Consider the following 18,812-nt stretch of genomic DNA (forward strand, 5'->3'; position numbering starts at 1 on the left):
GTCTCCTTGTTTGTGTTACATGTATGAAATAACCAGCACAAAACCCAGGGGAGAAACTCTTCACTTAAAGGAGATAATGAAAATGAGACCCACTGGTTCTAAAGGAACCAAGGTGGCATTGTTAAATGAAGCTGGCACCATGCTAAAGCAGTTATCCCAACAATTCCAGCATTTTTTGCAATTCTCCATAGCATCTTTGGAGCCAGATGATTTCATTTCAGTAGTCCACAGAATGATCCACAGACAATCTTATTTTGGAATTGCAATAATATTTGCTAATCAGGCTGGTGCAGAATCTTTTAAGATCCCACACAGGATGACTTCAAAGAGGAACAATTAATTTTACATCTTACCAACTTTTACCAAGCATCTTTAGAACCAGCAGGAGATACTTCCTATGGGTTTTTATCCTTCATGGAATTGCCAGCCATATGCCCACTATTTATGCTTCAGTAGGACAAGAGCAAGCCTGGGTGGTCTTTGGCATACAGCTCAAACCCCCCAAAGGCAGACTGCAGGAAGGTAGTTTAAACTAGGAAGAGAAAACAAAACCTCTCCTTAGGTTCTGGAGGCAAGTCTAACACAGAGTCATGAGAAGAAACACAGAGTTAAACAGAAACTTTTACAGACACAATGCTTTCCTATTGCCATTCCTCCACATGGGAAAGAGCCACGCTGGATTTCAGTTGCAAACAGGACAAAATTCCTCCTGCCATAACGCTGTGACATCACAGGGATTCACACCACAAGGAAAACTTGTGTGATTGCATCTCAGCTCCATCCCACATAAACACCCAAGGACAGCCAAGCATGTGGTTTGGGGAGAGCTGAGGCAGGCACTTCATACATTCAGAATTGAAATGAGATAAAAGACACCCTCCCTCAAAACTGTCATGCTTCCAAAAGCAGCTCCATGATTTTCAGAGGCACCATTCACCACAATACATCTCTACCAGCCACATGTCACTGGGTGAAAGCAGCCTCTCTGGTGAGCCACAGCTTCCAGCTCACAGCAGTTTGGCTACAGAAAATATAAAAATACATTATACACATACACTTCTTCACTGCTCTTAAAAACTCAGGCCATAAGGCTGTGAAACAAATTCACAGAGTTAAAAGTTAATAAATTAAAAGCAGCTTTCAAAAAAGTGGGGTAGGAAAGGGAGGGAGGATCAACAGGAGATTTCAAATAAAATTCTGAACAGTTTAAAATGGGCTGAAAAATCCCAAGGTTTCCTGGTAGGAGAGGTCCCCGCTTTTCGTTGCCTTTATGCTGGTGAGGACAACCTCCTTCCTACAAAGAACACATAAATCTATTTACAAAATCACCTTGGCCTTGCTACTGTGATATTTACACGCTCAGACAAAATCATTTTGGCTAGACAAAGAGTGGTGCATGCATCTCTCGTTGCTTTCCTCCTTCACTTTAAAAAAAAAAGTAAAAAGTGAAAAGTCTTAAAAATCTCCTGTCCTTGGATTTAAAATGAGAGGCAGTACTCAGAAGCTTTGGTCCTCCATGGCAAACAGCATCTTGCTGTGCTGCTCCACTGCGTGCAGTCATTCCCCCCCAATGAGCAGACCGAGCATTTGATCCCCAAAGTGCAACCCTGACAGCTGGAGTAAATATTTGGTCCCCCCAAACTGCAGCTGCAGTAGGATGAGGGCTCTGCTGAGCAGCTTGCTTACAAAAATAGTATCATCATCAGTAAAGTCACATGCCCATCATCTATTTCCAATGCCTTTTTGGTTTGCTATAATTGAAAGTTCCTGCCCAGGATTGCACTGATTAAAAACACCTCAAGATGCTGAAGCAGACGCTGAAGCTGAGTTGTCATGGGAAGCTCCCAGATCCCCCGCTGCATTTGGCTCCGTAGGTCACTGAATAATGGAAAGATTTCGTCCTTTCCAAGGCACACATAATGCAGTTCAGACAGAGAGGGCCCTTCCTCATCGGGAGAGGGCTGGGGTCCTCCTGACACGGATCTCCTGGGCTGTAGTGCAGCTGTTGTGGTGGTAGTAATGCTGGACCAGTCTCTTCCACAAAGGGTTGCACTCCAGGAGGTACCGGTTCCCTGTGGGCAGCAGGATGGGGACAGCAGGTGAGTGGCTAGAAGAGGCTTGGCTGATACCATTTTTGGCTATAACCTCTAGCTAAGAGGGCTGGGTCACTTGCAGGGGGATATCTGTGAAATCCCAGCTCCCTGTTCCATGCTGTCATATCTGTGAGCAGCTTCCCTACACATCACAGCCTACAGCTGCATGATTAGGAGCAAAATGAGCAGCCAGATTTTTGTTAGGACAGAGTTCTAGCATGAAATCAACAGAAACAACACAGTCCAAAACAAAGGGTGAGAAAAACTAACTATATTTGCTGTATTCAAGCTGGGAATGAACCCTGCTTTGCCTAGATTCCCCAGTTTCAAAATCCCAGACTAAAGAGCAGAAGAATAAAGCACGATCACTGGTTGTAATAGTTTGGATCACCATCCCTTTATCCAAGAATCCTATTCCCCTGAAGGCTTGTGCATGGTCCAAGGATACCAACCTATGATGCAGAGTCCTTCCTGAGCTCGTGTGATGCCAACATTGACCTGGTTTGGGTCAGTAACAAACCCCAGGTATTTCTTCTGCCAGCTCTTTGTGGGCTTCCTATCGATCTCAGACCGGGGGCAGGAGCGTACAGTTGACAGGATCACATATTTCCATTCACTTCCTAGAAAGTGGAAACAAACCAGATTTTCTTAGAAGGAAGCATCTGGCCATTTCTCTACCCCACAGGACACTCATTTCTCTACTGCTACCCTCTGGGTTTCTCCAGCTTTGGAGGCCTTTGGACTTCTGGTCATTGCTTTCCAAAGAGAACAAATGTCTTCTGGCAGTTCTCTAACACCCTTCTCAGATATAGAAGCACAGAATCACAGAATGGTTTTGTTTGGAAGGGACATTCTGTGTTCCAACTTCCCTGACATGGGCAGGGAACCTTTCACTAGAAATCTTCCACTAGAGATCCTTCACCTCCCTGCCTTCAGCAGCCTCACCCTGCCCAAGCACTCTGGAGGCTTTCAAAGGATTTACTATAATCACAAATCACCCAGAAATCTGGTCTTCCATGGCTGCAATGACCCTGGGGTAGCGTTTGCTCAAGGACTGTCTCTGTGAGCAGCTCCTCAGGAAGGCAGGAGGGGACAGGCCCAACCCTCCCGCTGCTGTCCCCTCACCTTGACTCTTTGTGATGGTGCAGACGGTCACCCCGCGGATGCCCTCCCTCTGCAGGCTCTTGTTGATCTCGGACACCTGGGCGCTGTAGGGGCTCAGGATGGCGATGCTGTCCGGCCGGATGGTGCCATCTAGTGTCAGCTGCTTGGCTATCCTCACCTGGAGACACCAGCGTCCTGCTCACCTGGGAGCGGGGCTGCAGGGAAGAGCCCCCCAGCGCCCCTCCCCGGGCCACCCATGGCACCTGCCTTGCAATCACCTTGCCCTACACCTGCCTCTGCCCAGGGGCGTCCTGGTGTGCTCCAGACCCGGGAGGCACCAGGCAGACACTGCTGATCTTTATCATCTTTATCATCCCTCCACAATTCCAGCACAACTCCCTCCCTTCTGCATCCCCAGCAATTCCCCAGGGCCCTGCTCACCGCCTGTGCCACTTCCTCCAGGTTAGCTTTGGAGTTCTCGTTTCCTTCCTCAGTGGAAATCATGAGGGAGTGCTCCTTCCCTTCCACGTGCCCGAAGATGATGGGGCAGCAGTTGTTGTCTCTGTGGTGGAGCACACTGGGTTTCCGAGTTAGCTGGGGACATGTTGTCAGCCGCTTTTCATAGAACTCCTGGGATGGGAACTCACAAATGCTCTTGTGCTGGCAGAGAAAAGGAGGGAAACTGAGGTGAACAAAACCCAATGAACTTCTCAGCCTGCAGCATCTTTCTGGGCAGGCTTCAAAACAGTGCCATTCTGCTGGAGCTGGCACTGGCATATTCCTACATATAATCCTATGTCTAGGAAGGGGAAGCACTAATGGAGACTATTTAATGCTTAAGGCAAGCCTGGATTTTCTGTGATGGAGAGAAGACAATCCACTGGAGGGCCTCACCATGCGGTACTGCGTGTCCAGCATCCAGGCCTGCTCCTGGTAGCGCTCAAAGAGAGACGTCTCCATGCCAAGGGTCTTGCAGACATCATTGTTAACCACCGGCCTCAGCTGTTTGTGATCCCCCAGCAAAACAACCTGGAAGGAAGAGCAGACACCTCAGCTGCGAGGTGGAGCCACTGCAAAGGCCATCAGCTCTTTGAAGGCTGTTTGCACACAGATATTTGGTGCTACTTATTTATGTTACATTTACAGCAACCTCAGCCAAAGACCACATTGGACGTGACATAAAGATGCTGTCCTGGATAATGTTTCCATCTGATGGGAGGAACAAAAAGAACCATAGAATTCTAGAGGCACAGAATAGTTTGGGTTGGAAGGAACCTTAAAGCTCATCTTGTTCCAACCCCATGCCATGGGCAGTGACCCCTTCCACTATCCCAGGTTGCCTCAAGTCCCATCCAACCTGTCCTTGAACATTTCCAAGGATGGGGCAGCCACAGCTTCTCTAGGCAAACTGTGTCAGAGACTCCCCACCCTCACAGGGAAGAATTTCTTCCCAATATCCAATCTAATTGTGTCCTCTATCAGTGTGAAGCCATTCCTCCTTGTCCAGTCACTCCATGCCCTTGTCCAAGGTCCCACTCCATTGCTCTTGGAGCTCCTTTAGGCACTGTAAGGGGCTCTAAGGTCTCTCTGGGCCCTTCTCTTCTCCAGGTTGAACAGCCCAAACTGTGTCGATGCTTCTTGTCATGTTAATACTTTGTACCTGGGCCAGAATATTTTTTTGGTGGCAGCGATACCCACCCCATAAAGAAGCACAAACCTTAAAATCCTAACAGGTCTTGTAAGAGCAGTGTGGTAAGGGATGGAAAGGGTTTGAGAGCCCTGAGCAGCTGTCCCAGAGACACGTCTTTGGCAGGGACATACCTTCTCAGCACGGCCGTGGCAGACCAAGGGGATGAGGGTCTCGGGCTCTGTGGACATGGCACACTCATCAATGATTATCTGCTTGACGTTGAGGTTCTCCAGGGCGCCAGCAGATGAGACAGAGCAGGTGCACAGGATGACATCGTGATGCGCCAGCTGATACGAACGACCTTGTGTCAACCAACCTTTGTACCTAGTGTTGATGCAGAAAACACCAGGTTATGCATAAGGGAAACACCTCCAGATTCCTCACGTGGGAACCAGGCAGAGGTTGTGCTTTCCCAAATTATTATGGCTTCACCTCCCTCCCCAGGATGAGCTGGTGTTCCCAGAAAAGGGCTTTGGATGGACATTGTAGGAAATTAACTTTGTCCTGAGCTCAACAGGGCAGGGGGTCCAGGTGAAGGATTCAAGGGTCACACGGGCAGAAGAGGAATTTTTGGTCCAGATGGACAACAGCACCAGTGCAAAAGTGATTCTGAGGCTCTGTGCTGTAGCTGAAACCTCAAGCTCATCGCTTTTTATCATTATTCTGAACACACAGTTTATTAATCTGTGCTTCAGAGGTGGCACACAGCCAAAGTCAGCCATCTCTCACCAGGGTCTCTTCCTACTCACTCCTTTGTTTCTTCTTCTGTGATCTCCTCTCCATTCCTCACCCGAGTGTCAAAGTGACAGATCCTTTGCCAGAAGGGGCTGGGCGCCCGCCGGATGCGATGGTGCAGGATTATTTCACTGAATAAAGAGTCAATATATAAATATTTTCCCTCAACACTGAGACCTGAGTAATTTCTTCTACAGTGAAGCAGACCACACCACCTGCTTACGTGGAGAAACCCCATTAGCTAAAAAACTCACAGCCAAACTTTCCCATCTTTGTAGACCAAATAATTCAACCTCGAGGACATAAAATTCAAGCACTTCCCTTTAGCAGCTGCAAGCAGGAATGAAGTCAGAGATGTTCAGGGCTGTTCCAAAAGGAGATGAAAACATCTAGAGACTTTTCAACTACCTAGATTTCCTGACTAGGTGCCACATTAGAGTGTACACACTCACTTAAAAAAATTAATTACAAATTAATTAGAAAGCAGGTTAATAGTGCTGCTCTGCAGTGGTGGAATGAAACTATTTGCTGTGGTTTGCTCAGCATTACTGATGCAGAAGCCACCTCTCCCCAGCACCCTAGGAGCCTGCAGGGCCATGCCATCCTACCTGAGCTCACGTTTTGGCTTTGCATCCCGTAGAGATTTACGGGAGATGTTCCGGTTGCTCCCCGGGTATGGGAATTCCATCGTCTCAATGGCCTCCCCATAAACCCTCAGTGGTTTCAGCTTCTTCATCTTCAGCAGCATCTCTGGAGAAGGAGGGCAGGTCTGCTCAGACAGCACCAGGCACTGGTGGTGCTCAGGCCTGTCTCTCCCTGTCCCTCTCTCATCATCCCATCTCCGGTCCTTGCCCTGCAGTGCAGGGTCTTCTGCAAGGACCAGCCCCACTTTGGGCCCCTCCACACCACGTTCTCCCTCCCACCAGTACTAGCCACTTCAGGGCCTTAAAAGATGATAGTTACCAGCAACAACATCAACAGACTTGTTGGATGGGCCACAGTACAAGATGCACTTTCTCTTCTTGTCCTTTTCCTCTTCCAAGTACGGTGTTTTGTCCTTCTCAACACTCTCCTCATTCAGTTTATGGAACCAGTAGACAATGTGAGTTCCAACAACGGTCTTCCCTGTGCCTAGAAAAAAAGGAATTTGCTGAGATCATTTTAACTACAACATTCATGCTCTGCACCTGCATCCAGCTGATCAGCCACGAAATAAAATCAAGAATGAAGGGGATTGCCTTGCACAGCTGTGGGTGATGCCAACCCATGCTCCCTTCTCCTGGCTCACCAAGGGTCCAATGGAAAGCAGCAGATCACCTCTCACCTGCCATTTACACCACAGCAGGTGTATTCTGTTGTCCCCTCTTACCTGGTGGGCCTTGGATGAGCATGAAGGATTTTTTTAGAGCATCCAGAACAGCCTGGTTCTGACTCTTGTTAAGTTTCCAGTTGCTGCCAGGGATATCAAAGGATTTTTGCTGCAGGATTTTGGATTTTGTCACTGTTAGAGCAAAGAGCCAAGAAAACAAATTTAAAGAAGGTTACTGAGGGCAGCACAGAAAGAGGGTGTAGCAGGTACCTAGTGATGGTGGTCCATTACAAGACCACCTAGAAATAATCCTTGTCCCATGCCAAGATGCTCTGCCCATGAACCACCTCTGTGAGTCCTGGGGATGACAATCTCAGCTGTGCCAGCCACCAGCAGGGCATCCCAAATTACATAGCAGCATCACCCCTATCACCCCTGCGGACAAGGGCCCACAGAAACTGCCAGGGCACCTCCCTGGCCAGAAGTAAATAGCCACAAGGTAACAAAGGTTAATATTTGCACTTACGTTTCTGAGGAGGTTCGTGGCCAAGGGCAATCCTTATAGCAAGGTCAGATGCATACTTGAGCCTCCAAATTGCTTTTTCTTTCCGTCTGACAGACAAGGAAAAATAGGAATGAATGGAATGTAGCATAAAATAGCAAAAGTTGTAATACAGCTTTGCTTAACTGCCTTACTTATTCTTTCTCTCTTCTTTGTTGTTGCATTAACTCCTTCCATAAAGAACTTAAACCACAAATAACATAAACTTATTCTGCTACTCTGCATCTGGGACCATTTCTCAACTGACTGAAAAGCTGAGCCCGCAAAGATGTTGAGAACAAGGAACACAACTCCTGTCCCAAGTCTGTTTTGTTATGGCCCACACCCTTTTATTGGATTAGCTTCCAATGTTTCCTAAAATTCACGATGCAAAAGGAAGCACATTCTGCCCTGAGAATGCTACAGCACTGTGGGTGCATAGCAGCCTGTGCTGTGTACAAGGAAGGGCAAACTAGACACCAGCTCTGATTTAAAAAGAGAAGAACTTTCTTTGCAGCAACAACAAAGGGGAATGATTTGGAAATCAGGGAACCCTTCCACTAAGCAAATCCCACTCCAGGGCTTCACTTGGCCTTTAAAACACATATTGCAGTAATATAAGAAGCAGATGCTCAGGGAAATTTCACCACCTTCCCCTATTTCCCCATTCTCAGGGACAGCCAGAAGAGCATGAGACACTCTGGAGAACAGACACGAGGGGTGCTGCCACCCCCCACAAAGACCCACAGCCCAACAGTATGGCCAGTCAGAGCAAGGATAAGAGCAGGTTTTTCAGGGGATCAGCCACAGCAGTGAGGAAAACCCATGGGGGTGCAGTAGAGGGGTCCTGTGGGAAGCCAGGTTAACCAGAGCACACTGCTGAGCCCACTTACATGTCCGGCAGCATCTTTGGAATGAGCTCCACCGTGAACCTTGCAGAATCCTGTGAAATCTCCACAGGGATGGTCTCCATAGACATATAGTGGATGTAAAAATTCACAGTCTGTTGACCAGTCCTGTCCAACTTCTCATCATCGTTGAACTCCTCCGTGACCCCGTGAGCCACCCAGGTGTAGGTATCGGGATCAACCACAAGTTTGTTCTCTGATTTGCCATTGTCAAGCAAAGACAGGTTCTGGAGGCCATGGCTGAGGCATTCCTCATCGCTCTGAGGGCTCTTGGGAAGCTTCAGTCCACCTAAACGAATGCACAGGTAACAGTGGAAGAAGTCCACTTCAATGGAGCAGTCCTCCAACCACTTCTTGTTCAGCACAAAGCTCCCTTGCAGCTGTCCTTTGTTCGTCCTTTGCTTTGCCCACTTTATTTTAATATCATGGAGGACAATTGAGTCATTCTCAGCCACGGCACACGACGCAGATTCCATGGCACTCATGGGCATCCACACCTTGTTGTACTCCGTCGTGTTCTTGTACTTATCCTTGGACTGCAGCGTGGCGTAGGCCGAGAAGCAGTCGATTGGCTTCTCCATGTGCTGCAGGCAGACCTCAAAGCCCGGTGTCACACACCACAGCTGCACGAAGGGCACCAGGAAGCCGCGGCTGACGTCGGTGGTGAGCTGGAACCACAACGCGTCGCCAGCACTCAGCTCCAGGGACAGCTCCATGTAGTGGGAGCAGGAGCTCTTCCTCACCCAGCCTATGTGCCGGTGGTAGAGGTCTTTGCTCTGCCGCAGGAGGGACGCGGCCCTGTCAAACTCCTCGTTCCTGATGGCCGTCAGCACCTCCTGCCACATCTGGGTGCGGAAGAGGGTGACACTCTTGTCACAGAGGGGTCCTTCCCGCAGGCTCTGCTCCTTTGTCTCTGCAGAGTACATCCTCCTCTTCCAGGTCAGCCTCATGCTGCTCCGCTGCTGGATGAACACAGGCTGCTCTATCAGCTGAAGGGACCTGTAGCTAATTCTCTGCGGATCTGGAAGACTCTCGTTGTTCAGGGGAAACAGGGCTTTAAAAAACCTGCTCATCTCTTCGATATCCACCACAAAGGCAATCTTCTGCAGGACTTGGTCCTTCAGCTGGCTGGCCATCTGCAGGGAGTGGGCTCTCTTCTCATACGTCATCGCTTGGCTATTCTTCCTGTTGAAGTCGTGACAGAGAAACTCAATGTCGTCCACGGAATAGATGAGGGGCTTCTTGCGGAGCACCGAGTGAAGGTGCCGCTGCACCACGACATCCACATACCGGCGGATGGGAGAGGAGGCCCAGGTGTAGGAGTCAACGTGCAGGGAGTAATGGCCTGCCTTCGACTGCACGGTGGAGTTGGAGCGACAGAAGTAGGAGCGGCTGAGCAGTCTCCTGAACTCCAGGACCACAGGGGCCAGCTTTGGGTGGATGTCATCAGTGACAACGAGGTCAAGCATCTTCTGGAAGTCACGGGCATTAGCAGCTGACTGCAGGTGCTCCCAGATGGGGCCCAGAAGACTGAACTCCACATTTTTAGGGGAGTCTTGAGCAGGAGGCATTTCTCCAAGGTGATGTAAGAGATGAATGGACAAAGGAATGATGTGGCTGTACTTGTTTTTCATGTGTGACAGCTGTGCAAGACTTGGCTCACACTGACACCGGAGAGGAGTGACATTTCTGGTCACCTCCTGGTTGGTGAGGAACTCAGCCACAAAACTATTGAACATGATCATTAACTCCTCTATCATCTGATGGGACCCCCTGTTACCTGGGGAACTTTCCTCATCCAGCCGGTCATAGAAACAGTCCTCCTGTAGCCGAGACTTCCGATGGATCCTGGAGAAGTGATAAGCCACAGCGATGCAGTCCTCCAGGGTATCAAAACGAAGGGCCTTTGCTGCTCCCCTGTAGCAATTCTTAATGCAGAGCTCTGCCTCTTCGTAGGACAGCTGCCTGTCCGAGCGGATCACGGAGATGGTGAAGATTCCCTTTAACATCTGATCAGTCTCCTTCTCTACGGTGACAAACAAGGAGATCACCCGTCGTTCTTTCTGCGGCAGGAGGCTGCAGACATCTTGGCTGATTTTGGGTGGGAACATGCACAGAGGCTCCTGCTTGGGAGCATAGAAGGTGACACCCCGCTTCTTTGCTTCCAGGTCCAAGGCACTGCCTTTGGGAATGATGCCAGCCACATCTGCAATGTGGATCCCAATCTCATAGTGACGCCCAAGATCCCTAACGCTGATGGCATCGTCCAAATCCCTGGCACCTTGGGGGTCAATTGTGAAGGTCATGTAATTCCGACAGTCCTTCCGAGCTTCCTTGGTGAGGTTTATGTTGCTGTTGGAGGTGTATTTGGCTGACTCTTTGGTGACAGCAGCTGGGTATTTGTTCTCCAAACCATACTCCAAGGCGAGGATCTTTAAGCCTTCTTCCAAAGTCAGTGCTGCCTGCAGTATCTCTGTTATTATCCCCAAAGGGTAGTAAAATCCTTCCCTCCAGGAGATGACCTGGACACAGAAGAACTGGCACCTCCTTGTCTCCTGGCTGATCTTCTCACAGCTGACCACTCTGTACTGCCCATTGACAAGCTTGCGGATGGGGATGACATTGGGTTTCTCCTTCAGCCCTGGGACGAATATTTTGGTGACAGTGGGATCGATGGGTATCATCACACGGGGATCAAACTCATCCATCATGCAGACGAAGGTCGGTTCTCTCTCAGCACGCTTCAGGATGCCCACCACCCTCCCCTGTGGGCGGTGGCTGCTGGCATCACCTGTGCTGTTCTGCAGGATTTCCACCAGCACCTCGTCCCCCGTGAAAGCTGTCCCACAGTTAACTCTGCCTTTGATCTGGATGTTCATGGCAGGGGAGTCATTGAGGGTGAAGGCAGAAGCTCTGTCAAAGCCCTCTTTGATCAGCTCACACCTCTTGTACATTTGGGGGTGCATATGCTGGTACTGCTGCATCATCTGAGAAGAGAAGCTGACATACTCCCGCTTGTCTTTCCACTGCTTTGAAGCCTCAGCCTTCACATTCAGCAGCCCTTCGTCAGACACTGTCACCAGCATGTTCTTGCTCTCATCTAAGAGCTCCTGGAGGATGGGATCATCAGCATTCATGCTCTCGTCCTCAGAGCTCGAGGAGTCTGCGTCGCTGTCCTCCTCATCCCCCTCCAGGCTCCTGCTCCAGCTCTCCTTGTCACACGCAGCCTGTTTGATCTGAGCCATTGTCAGGCTCTCCGGGAAGATGCTCCCCTTGTCAATGCACTGCTGGATGAACCGTTTCCACACCTTGCTGCACTGGCCGTGGGAGCACAAGGCCACGGCGTCCCCCACCACAGCCACCAGCGACTGAGCCCGGGTCATGATGGTGTTGAGCACTCTGGCCTCGTTGAAGAACTCGAGGTGGTGGGAGGCTGAGACGCGCAGGCTCTCGCTGGTGTGGACCGTGCTGATGATGATGACCCGAAACTCACGCCCTGCACCAGAGGGGACAAGGGAAAAGTCACTCATTGGATCCCAGCAGGGAAGACCTTGCCTAGCTGACACCTGTCTGTGTCACATGGACATGGACTGATGTAACCCTGCTTGGCTGAAACATGGGGGTCACCCCACGTGAGTAAAGCAGGGGGATCCTGAGATCCTCTGTGCATGAACCAGGATGGACATCACAGGCAGCACCACCCACACACCAGGGAGGGAAGCACAGCCTGGAGATGGGATAAAGGCAGAGCACTGCACCAGAGTAGCCCAGCATGCCCAGTGCCACCAGCAGCCCCTCCTTGCAAACAGAGGTAGAGTTTGCTGTGAATCTCAAATTCCCTGAGGAACTGAGGGTCTTGCAGGAAAAAGAGCAGTGATCATTTGCAAGGATCCCTCTCTCCCCTCAGGAAGAGCTCTGCTGATCACAAAACAAATAACAACCAACAAGAGGCATCCTAGTGATGTCAGAGCTGAGAAGAGGCTGCAAAGAAAGGGTGTGGAGATCACAAACACCCCCTGGGGTCAGTTATTCTCACCACGAGGAGTCCCAGCTGCACAATAAAAAATTAAAAAAAAAAAAAAAAAAAAGAAAACAAACACGGATGAGTCATAAATTAAGTCCTTGAGGATAAAACCAGCCTCTTGTCATCCAGAGCAGGAGACTCCTCCTCTAGTGAGCTGTTCTATGATTGGTACCCATCCTGGTTTCAATTCCCTTCTGTCACTAGCCTCCCTCACTGGTACTTAGGGCTTCACATGATTCACACATAGTCAAGTCTCTGGGATGGCACTTACAGGGTTTCTACCCTCCTACAAAGCAAAGTCCATATATTTGAAATGAGTAATCAGCTGGGCACAGATTTAATTCAGTGAGAAAGCTTATTCACGCAGGAAAAGACAAAATCAAAGCTCTGCCAACCAGAAGGATATGGAAATCAGCCAAAGGAGTTCCAGGCACTCCCTCCTAATTGGGGCTGTGGTGGTGGCAGAGGCACTGAGAGGGCAGGGGAGCTCTGCCTGGCAGCACCTCCCAGAGAGGTATTTTTCCACAACAATACCCAATATTTTGCATGTTAAAAAGAAGGAAAATGTAAAGATGTTGGAAACTCCTCTGCTAACGCCCCAGTGTCTCCTCCCCCTGCCTGTTACCCAGTGGCTGTAGTTGCTATGGACCCTCATGTCCACCAGCATGACTGCAAAAGCTGTGTATGACTCTCACACAGAAGACTTCAAAATGCAGCCAGGCATGAGGGACTATTGCACAAGACACAAACCTGGCAAATTTTCATAGTTTTCCACCACCACATCTTGTAGCTGCTTTTTCCTCAGCTCTTGTCTTGTTGCAGAAACCTGGTAAGAAAGAGGCACAACAGATCTCAGCTCAGAAACGCCACCCACCAAACACCAGAGTCCCTCATCCTGCCCAGCTGCAGGTTCCCCAAACTACTTGAAAGCAGCCACACATGTGGGCTGACTTCAGCCAGAGCTGCCACTGCCCTGGAATTAACCGGCCTAGAAGATGCTGATAGAAGTGTTTAACTAAGCCATCCCACCATCTCTGCTCCAACCACCCAGGACACTCTACCTAAATGGAGAGTGCTCAAAAAAACCCTGAAGGCACATGAGACCCCAGATTTCCTATTTTTACTAGCATAAATACAAATAAATAGATTAAAAGGGTCTTTCTTAGGGAGTCTTTAGTCAGCAGTGCAGACATAGCCCCCTCAGGTGGAATGCAGGATTCCTCTAGGTACCTGTGTCCCATGGGAGACCACACAGATCTTCTTCAGATCCCGGACATCCCACTCATCTGGCCACCTCTGATAGATCTCCTTCACTTTCTCAACCACTTGTATTATCTCAGAGATGTTTTGCCAAGAAATCATGGAGATATCCCTTTCAGCCACACCAGACACATGGCAGAACATGAGGGGATAAATTTCGGGGTGGGGTGGGATGTTCCCACTGGCTTGGATGGCATTGCCCTTGCCGACGTAGAAGTGCTTGGAGATGAACTCAATGATGCCGGCGGTGGAACGGTAATTCTCATTGAAGATGATCCTGCTCTTCTTGGCCACCTCATGCGTCTCCTTCTGGTAGAACTGAAAGAGCCGGTTCAAGAGGGTGTGATCAGCAGATTGCCCACCCCCAACACAGAACAGCTTCGGGGTTATCTGCATGTGGTCCCCAGCCAGGACAATGCGGGTCTCTAAAGTGGCGTAGGAGAGCGGAACCAAAGCTTCGCACTCCAGCATCTGCGCGGCCTCGTCGATCATGATGTGGGTGAAGTAGCCAGGGGGCACCTTCAGGTCCTTGGACAGCATGGAGGTGGTGATGATGATGCGGTGCTTGTCAATCTCGGCCTGCGTGGGGCGGCGGAAGGAGCGCTGGTCCGGCGAGAGGCAGCAGTACATCTGGGTGATGGGGTCCATGGTGCTGACGGGCCGGTCGGTGTACATGATCCGCAGGGGAACGGCCCAGGGGTGCCCCATGGTCACATAGCTGTGGAAATACTCCCGGATGTAAATATCAGCAGCGCTGGAGGGGAGCAAAAGGGAAAAGCATCAAGGAATCATCAGTGCTGTTCTTGAATTCTGCGACACAAAGTTCTCTCTCATCATTCTGCAACGCTCATGCAGTTTCTCTCCTGGCTCTGGTGACACCACACTTGTCACAGCAGACATTCACAACTGCACAAAGGAGCCGGTGCCTACGCAGCCACCAATTCCCAGCCTCTTTCAACAGCATGATTTAAAATAGGAGTTGGTATTTGAGACTACGACAACTCTTGACACTCTTATGGAAAAATGTGATGTGCCCCACAAAAGCTGTGGCCCTGATGCTGTGCAGGGGCTCAGCTCTCCTCTGACAGCAAAGCATCCCCATCCCCTGGTGAGACAAGACCTACAGGAGAAACTTCTGTGCAAGCAAATATCCTGGAACAGGCTAAGATTAGCAGTCACCATCTATTATGCATTAAAAACTGAAGCAGGCAGTAACAGCCTGCAGGATCAGATGTGGACACTCTTTTCAGTGTAACTGCTCTAATTTTAACAGTCTTGGCCTGGTTTCTCTGAGGGCAGATCCAATGGCATTCAGACCAGATCTGCATTTTCTCTTCCCCAAACTCTCCCTGGAAAAGTCAATAGATTGGCATGTATACAGAGCCAAACAGCCTTCAAGGGCAACTAGAGCACAACATTATCCCAGCATGGTCAGGCAGCAGCTTTCTACTTCTTGCAGTACACAGTAAAGGCTGGAGAGAACTCTCTCTCCAGCCACATTCCCATTTTATGATGAGGCAGGAATATGTGAAGTGCTCAAGGCCAGGATGGACAGGGCTTGGAGCAACCCAGTCTAGGGGAAGGGTTTGGAGCAGGACAAGTTGTAATGTCCTTTCTAACCCAAACCATTCAGGGATTCTATAAGTCTGCATTGGCTCTTCCACAGAGCCTTCCACCCATGCCAGGCTTCCTCCTAGCAGGAAGTAGAGCAGTTTAGGACAAATTCAACAAAAACTAATTTAATTTAAAAAGCAATTGAAGTGCACACTGAAAAAAGGGCAGCTCGACTCTGTCTCATACACCCGGACTCCCTTTCACCCCCTCAGTGAGCAATGCACCAGCTTGCCCACAGTTCTCACTGCCTCTTCCCTGCTAACCTGTTTGTGTGAGTGCAGATCAGCACACGTGTGTTGGGCTGCCTGAGGATCTCCAAGGTGGCCATGGCCAAGGTGAATGTCTTCCCTGTGCCGAAGGGCCCATAGATGAGCAGAGGTGGGACCTGCCGGCTGGTGGTTGGCTGGCCCGTGATGAAGGAGATGGCTTGTTTCTGCTTGCTGTTCCCTCTCTGTGGGGACCCAAGAGAGTAGGGGATGGAGCAACTGGCAACATCTGGCAGGACCAGCTTCTCATCCAACAGGCTGTCCACAGCTTTGTGCCAGTGCCGGAACAGCAGCTGGTCTATTTGGAACTGGATCTCCACCTTGTGGGAGGTGTCTGCCTTGAAGTTCAGCTCCGAGCAGCATCTGCTTGGTATCTGTAGCCAGATGGTCTTCTCCGTGGTGGCTTTATGTTCCACAAAAACTTCATAAACCCGATTGTCCACAGGCGGGTCAAGCGCCAGGAAGGCGGTGGGCACAGACCTGCTCAGCAGGTACCCCTCGTCCGTGTCTGGTGACAGGTTGTAAGGGGTAGGCACTTCAGCAAACAGCTCCCCAGAGAGAGCAAACTTCGCCCCCATGGAGAGGCTCTGCAGCATGGGGGTCAGCGAGATGAGCACACGCAGGTTGAGTCTGAAAGGAGGAAACACCCAAATGAAGAGCAGAGAAAGGATCTGGCAGTTGCTGGGCCCTCCTCCATGGAGAGGGGATTGCCACCTACACCCAGAGAGGGTCTGCCAGCCCCCCCAAGCACATACAGACAGAAACCATGCTCTAGCTAATCCACGGGCACAGGATGAGACCCAGCAAGCCATCCTTCTTGTTTCCAGTTTTCTGGGAAGGCACAACAAGACCCAACCCAGAATGAACAGAAGACCCCAGGAGCAGCATGGCCCCAAGGGTTAGCAACAGACTTGTGGTCCCCAGCGAAGAGGAACTCCAAAAGGGTTCACGCCTGGCACTTACTTGGCAATCAGAGCCTGCTCAGCTTCTTCCTCACGGAAGAGGAAACTGTGCATCCTCTCCCGATAGTTGAGCCGGGTGATGGGAACGACTTCCCTATTCTCACTTTGGTAATCCAGTGCCAGAGCAGGAGGTTTGTACTTTGCCAGCAGCACCACATCTTCTCCAGTCCTTGGCATGCTGGGAATGATGATGCGGTTGCCGCGATCCCAGCGCACAAAGTTGACAGGGCGGGCGCTCTCCCTGGTGCTGGGGACGTGCTGGGGGGCCTCCCGCCGGCCCACCCTGACCTTGAGCTTCTGCATGAGGACGGGGCGCTGGCCGAAGTCAAAGACCACCCACTGCTCGAAGATGCCCAGGATGCAGCTCTCCACGCTGACCTCCACCTGCGCGACGCGCGGCGAGGAGGACACGGTGGCCACGTGGTCCCCACAGAGGTACTGCAGGCCCCGGGAAAGCCCATTCCCCGAGAAGTAGAAGTTGATTCCAGGGTCCCGCTTCAGCAGGGCCACATGCTGCAGGTGCATCTGCCATTGAGGAGAAGACAGGGACACAGTGAGGGCAGCCCACGGGAAGAGCCCAGCAGCTGGTGAGGTGCTCCAGCAGCATTTCCTAGAAAAAGCTGCTAGAGGAACCAAACTCTGTGTCAGCCTCACCACAGCTTACTCCTCATGCAATCACACAACAATTACTCTAAGGTCTCAGAGAACCTCAGGTTTCAGTTTAATATCAACCAGTGTGTAGTAAATGGGAAATCTACTTTGGAGAAGACAGGCTCTTGCCTCCAATATCCACAAAATCATGGTCAGGAAAGCAGCTGAATGTTATTTGTGATGATACAGGGGAGGTGTTGAGAGCAGCCAGGTCTGCCCCAGGACCACTGCACAAGACAGGAGACACAGTGGCTGCATCCCCTGCACACAGCCCCTGTGCAGGCACCACCTGAGCAACTCCTGCGTACCCAGCACACGTTCTCATTAAAACATGCCCAAATCCCCATCCTTCTGCCCCTTGCAGAAATAATAATGAAACCCCCCCCAACCAAACAACACCCTGCAAAGGACTGAGCTAACCTTAGAGTGGACCTTGAACTGCCACTGGTATTTCTTCTTCCTGTCCTCCAGCTGCACATGCAGAGGCTGCTCACACACAACTTTGACACCCTCGATGTGCTCAGCCATCTGTGGGGAGTCATGAGAGGAGAAGGACTGAAGGCAGCATCCCAGGGACACAGCTCACAGCCCTCCACAGTGCCATCTTCATCCTTGCCTTTACGCTACATCCTCCCAAAAAGGATCAAGAGTACATCCTCATATTCCATCCTCACCCACTGCTGCTCCACGCAGCAGCCTTGGGAAGCAAGAGGACCCATGGCATAGCTCAGGTACCCCGAGCAGGCTCTCAGGTTGCTGGCTCCAAAGAGATGAAGGAAGGAGGATGCCACATCCCTTTTTGCATCCCCATTAGGAAGGTGAGCAGTGGGCTCCATTCCCAAGCTCTCACACCAAAGAATTCCTGCGATGTGTTGGACCAAAGCGCTCCCACCCTGTGCCCACCACTCACAATTAACACCTCGTTGGAGCACATCCGATACTCAGCAAGGAGCCGGTCCTGGTAGGACAAGAGCCCATCCTTCAGGGCTTGCTTCTTTTTCTTCACAGAAACCTTCACCCTCTGGATCCACTCCTGCAGCTCCTCTTTGGAATGAGCCTTGGTGCAGCTGTTCCCCATTTCACACACCTCCGCTCTGTCAGGAGAGAGGCGTTCCTGGTGGCATGGGGATCCTCAGGGAGCCGGCAGCTCCCTGCCGCCCCTGCCCTCTTCCCTGTTGGACGCCTTACCTGCTGCACAGTGAGAACTTGGTCAGCCCGAGTGGTGGTGCGCGGTGGACCCACTGCATGGAGCTGTCGGCCGAGAGCATCTGCACATGCTCGATGGAGGAGCAGTGGTTCTCAAAGCTCTCCTGCGAGCTGCAGGTCACCAGGCAGACGTGGCAGTAGAAGTACACGGGCTCAGGCGCTGCTGGCTTGCTGTTGGTGCTGCTGGTGCCCACGGCTGGCAGCAGGTCGGAGCGCTGCAATCCACGCTCCCTCTCGGCCTCCCACACGGCCATCTCCACGTCACTGTGGGCGTACTGGCAGCGCTGCGGGCCGTGCTTGCAGGGCTGGCCCCGGGACACGAACCGGCAGTAGGAGAGCGTCTCGATGAACTCGGGGCAGGGCCGGATGGCCGTGTACTGCTGCTTCTTCTGGCTGTCCAGCACCGCGTGCACCAGGAGCGGGTCCCAGGTGCGGTGGGACTCACAGAG

General features: G+C 51.0%; 1 protein-coding gene across 1 annotated transcript; it reads right to left on the reverse strand.

The window, feature by feature from the left end:
* Positions 1-1,520: 1,520 nt before the first annotated feature.
* On the reverse strand, positions 1,521-18,632 carry HELZ2 (helicase with zinc finger 2). Its single transcript, XM_066561479.1, has 19 exons — positions 18,346-18,632; positions 18,068-18,251; positions 17,578-17,685; positions 16,508-17,031; positions 15,542-16,174; positions 13,635-14,418; positions 13,155-13,230; positions 8,366-11,876; positions 7,458-7,543; positions 6,992-7,123; positions 6,586-6,753; positions 6,231-6,372; positions 5,637-5,753; positions 5,019-5,211; positions 4,092-4,226; positions 3,639-3,857; positions 3,219-3,375; positions 2,546-2,713; positions 1,521-2,072 (listed from the first exon to the last, which is right to left on the reverse strand). Exons 1-19 carry the CDS (start codon positions 18,615-18,617, stop codon positions 1,948-1,950), a joined length of 7,734 nt encoding a protein of 2,577 aa, XP_066417576.1. The 5' UTR covers positions 18,618-18,632; the 3' UTR covers positions 1,521-1,947.
* Positions 18,633-18,812: the final 180 nt, after the last annotated feature.

Source organism: Molothrus aeneus, chromosome 17 (genome assembly GCF_037042795.1).
Source record: "Molothrus aeneus isolate 106 chromosome 17, BPBGC_Maene_1.0, whole genome shotgun sequence".
NCBI classification, from domain to species: Eukaryota; Metazoa; Chordata; class Aves; order Passeriformes; family Icteridae; genus Molothrus; species Molothrus aeneus.

Excerpts from the sequence above, each read along its gene's own strand:
- HELZ2 (XM_066561479.1), bottom strand. The coding sequence starts at position 18,617 with ATGGCCGTGTGGGAGGCCGAGAGGGAGCGTGGATTGCAGCGCTCCGAC. Across the intron at positions 5,754-6,230 it reads AAGCCAAAACGTGAGCTCAG|TGAAATAATCCTGCACCATC; the intron begins GTAGGATGGCAT and ends CTCTTTATTCAG. Across the intron at positions 3,376-3,638 it reads TGGAGGAAGTGGCACAGGCG|GTGAGGATAGCCAAGCAGCT; the intron begins GTGAGCAGGGCC and ends TGGTGTCTCCAG.